This window comes from Amblyomma maculatum, chromosome 1 (genome assembly GCF_055883805.1).
Source record: "Amblyomma maculatum isolate TAMU_Amacu chromosome 1, ASM5588380v1, whole genome shotgun sequence".
NCBI lineage: Eukaryota > Metazoa > Arthropoda > Arachnida > Ixodida > Ixodidae > Amblyomma > Amblyomma maculatum.
The window spans coordinates 80,204,216-80,207,587 of record NC_139344.1 but is presented as its reverse complement, the minus strand read 5'-3'; the positions used below and the strand labels follow the sequence as shown (position 1 = coordinate 80,207,587).

At 51.2% G+C, this 3,372-nt stretch overlaps 1 protein-coding gene across 1 annotated transcript; it reads right to left on the bottom strand.

Annotated features, from left to right (window-relative positions):
• Window positions 1–688: 688 nt before the first annotated feature.
• Window positions 689–2,020, bottom strand: LOC146202881 (uncharacterized). The gene has a single exon (XM_084602253.1). It carries the CDS (start codon window positions 2,018–2,020, stop codon window positions 815–817), a length of 1,206 nt encoding a protein of 401 aa, XP_084458379.1. The 3' UTR covers window positions 689–814.
• Window positions 2,021–3,372: the final 1,352 nt, after the last annotated feature.

Here is a 3,372-nt window from a genome sequence, read left to right as displayed (position 1 = left end):
CATGTTTCATTCCTGAATTAGTTTTTATTCCAAAACTCATCTTGATACGTTTATGATCACTGCCTAGACTCCTGGCACCATGTTCATCTATGTTCATGACCCTTAGCCTATCGTACATCCTGTGTGACATTATCGCATAATCTATTGTCGAATGCCGACTCCCTACCTCCCACGTTATGACCCCGTCACACTTCTCAGTACTGTTACAGACAACTAAGTCGTGTCTTTCACACATATCCAGCAGCATGGTACCTGTCGAGTCTGTGTATCCATCTATATCTTCTATATGAGCATTCATGTCCCCTACTATAATTATTTCGCATCCTTTTCCTAGCTCATTAATGTCACCTGCTATACATTCTACCATTTTTTTTGTTTTCCTCTTTGGCAGTTGCTCCTGTCCACAGGTATACAAAGCCAAGGAGTGTTTGCTCCCCTGCCACTTTTCCTTTTAGCCATAAATGTTCCTTACATTCCTGTTTGACTCTTTGCCAATTTGTACTTTTATGGATGAATACCCCAATTCCCCCTCCCTTTCTGCTGCCCTCTGTTCTGTTGCAGTATTCCCATGCATAATCAGGGTTACAGGGTGGTTGCTCCATGTCCCGAAGATGCGTCTCCACAAATCCATAAACCATTAACTTCTCCTGCCTAAGCTGCTCTTCTATTTCCTCCCATTTCAGCCTATTCCTGCCTCCTTGCATGTTAATATACCCTATGTCTGAATTAATTTGGCTCTTGCGCTTATGCCTGTTGCTTCTCCTATGGCTTCTATGTTTCCCTAGTCTATGTTCGTCCTCTTGGTCGCCTTTGTTTAAACTGGTGGCTTCAGGGCCCTGGGCCCTCCTAAAAAAGCTGTTGCCTGGCGGCCTATCCTGCCTCCTACCCTCCTACCGGTGGCCCGGCTGTAGTGGATGCCTTCTCGTGCAAACGGGTGGAGGCCGGCCTCGTACACATCCCTGTTAACCTCCATTGTGGTGTACCCAAGTCGTCGGCTTAGGCTCCTAATGACCCGGTTGGCTTCGACTACTCTCCCCTCTGTTCTGCTGGACTGCCCTTCTACTTCCGGGATTGTGCATACAGTCACGTGTACTTTCTCAGAGGCCTCCTTTATGTTATTTATACCTACCTCTAACTGCCTCCCGAGATTCCGGCTCGTCCCCTTCAAGACATCATTGAGTCCAGCATGGATGATGACCAGGGTTTCTACATCCCTGTTGTTCCCTACCACCTCCTGGGCTTTGGTCATCGCTTCAACCATACCTTTCCCCGATTGGGCCTCCACCTTCAAACGCCTGTCACCCTTCACTGTTGCTAGGACAGCTTCCTCAAACCTTGCTACATTTGAGTCCCCCACCACCAGAACTCTCCTACGATCCAGCCTTTCATCTCCAGCTTGCGCTAACTGCCGCCCGGTTCGCTCTCGCTGGTTCTCCTGTCGTAGAGGCGTTTCACCTTTCTCGCGCGATTCCGGGCTTGTCGCTAGCCCTCCCGCCAACTGTTTTGCTACTTCGCTGTAGCATCGTGTAGCCGCCTCTTGCGACTCCACCGCCACCGGGTGATCTTCTCTGCCCGCCTCCTTTCCATCTCCGTCATCATGAGGGGTCTTAACACTGGTCTCATCCACCCCCTGACTTTGCTCCGACCCGGGGTCTTTCGCTGTCCGCGCCATAAGCGCCTTCACCTGACCTTCCAGCTCGGCTCGCTTTTGTTGTTCTTCCCTGAGCTGAGACCCTATCTCCTCTAGCTGGTCGGTCTTTGCCCCTTCCATCCTAACCAGCTCTACTGCCTGTGCCTCCAGCGCCATCCTTTTCTCCCTCTCAACCTTCAGGTCCCTCCCGAGCTCCTGAATCTTTACGGCCCATTCACCCTCCAGCCTCAGAATGGTCTCCTTAAACCTAACGCACAACTTGCACGAGAAACTAGTCTCCCCCGCGTCATCTAAGCTTTCAAAACCAGTTTCGTCCATGTAGCACCAGCGCCTGCACTCGTCACATTGCACCAGCCCCTCGCCCCCCATGTCTTCCTTAACTTTACGACCCATAGGCAGCCCGCCCACCTACCTAGGGAAAATCGGTTACCTCCGCTTTCCCTGGTCCTATGATTGAAATTAGTGCTTTAACGCATGCAGGAGAATACGCTTTCAAAGCTAAACAATAAATATAAAAGCGCACTTAGCTTCGGACGACGTCGCTGGCAAATTCCCTCGGAGTCCCCAGAAGTCCCCAAACGTGCGGTGGGGAGCAGGAGAACATAGAGCATCTGGTCCTCCACTGCCCGCAATTGGCACCGCGACACCCAGAGGGCACCACCCTACTGCAGGCGCTGGGTTTCGCCGCCTCTGACGGTGACACTCCGCACGCGGCGGTGGCGGCAACAAAAAGCCGACTTCGACAGTGGTGGGGGTCGACTCAGCAGCGCAAGCCGAAGGCGAACTCGGTGACTCCAGCGAACGCACCCCCCGACTGTGTTTAAGTGGTCTGTGTGTGTGTGTATGTGCTAAGACTTATGTCATGTAAACGGCTAGGGTGCACATCGTGCGCCCCCCCGATGCAAAGGGATTGCCACATTATCATCATCATCATCATCGTGCCACCTGAGCAGACGACGCAGTTTTCTCTCTTCAGAATACGGCAATCTGTTGGTGTTGTGCGTGCGTGTTAAACCTGCTTCTGCGCGTCTTTTGCTTTCACGAAGGTGCAGTAGTTTATTTACGGTGTAGGTGTTTGCTCATGCGAGTCGTTCCGCACTTCTACCTGCTCGGCGACGATTGCATCGTTTTTTTTTTTTTTCTCGTTTTGTGCGCGCGTTTTGTGCGCGCGTTCTGTGCTCGCCTGTATCCCTTCTTTTTTTACTGAGTCGCCAGTGGTGAAGCGCGGTTCCCGATTGCTGTTTCCCCAGTGCCTCTCACTAGACTGCAGAGAAAAATGCCAAAGAGAAAGCGGTGGTGCACAGAGAAGACTTGCTTTTTTGGCAAACGGGGCTACCGCTAGAACAAGGAGCGTACGTATTACTGCGCTATCTGATGCTACGTAAGTACGCATTCTGTACAATGGGAACGAAGCATCGATAGAAATGACGGAAGGTAAACGGCAACTGCTTTTGTTGGCGAGAAACATTTTCAGAGCATGCAGTTATATTCACAAGGATGCAAACCTGGGCGATTCGGTAACGGTGCTCCATGGCAGTGTGTAGCACAAAGAGTGTACACAGGCGCTACAGACAGCACCTGTGTTGTGTACCTTTTCTGTGTCCCTCGATTGTCCTATTGTGCTACACATATGTCATATGGATGCAGTTATATATTAGGCGCATGTTTCACCGTAAGCGCGGCATTACCAACGAGCTTCATCGCGATTAACCGGCCGCGTC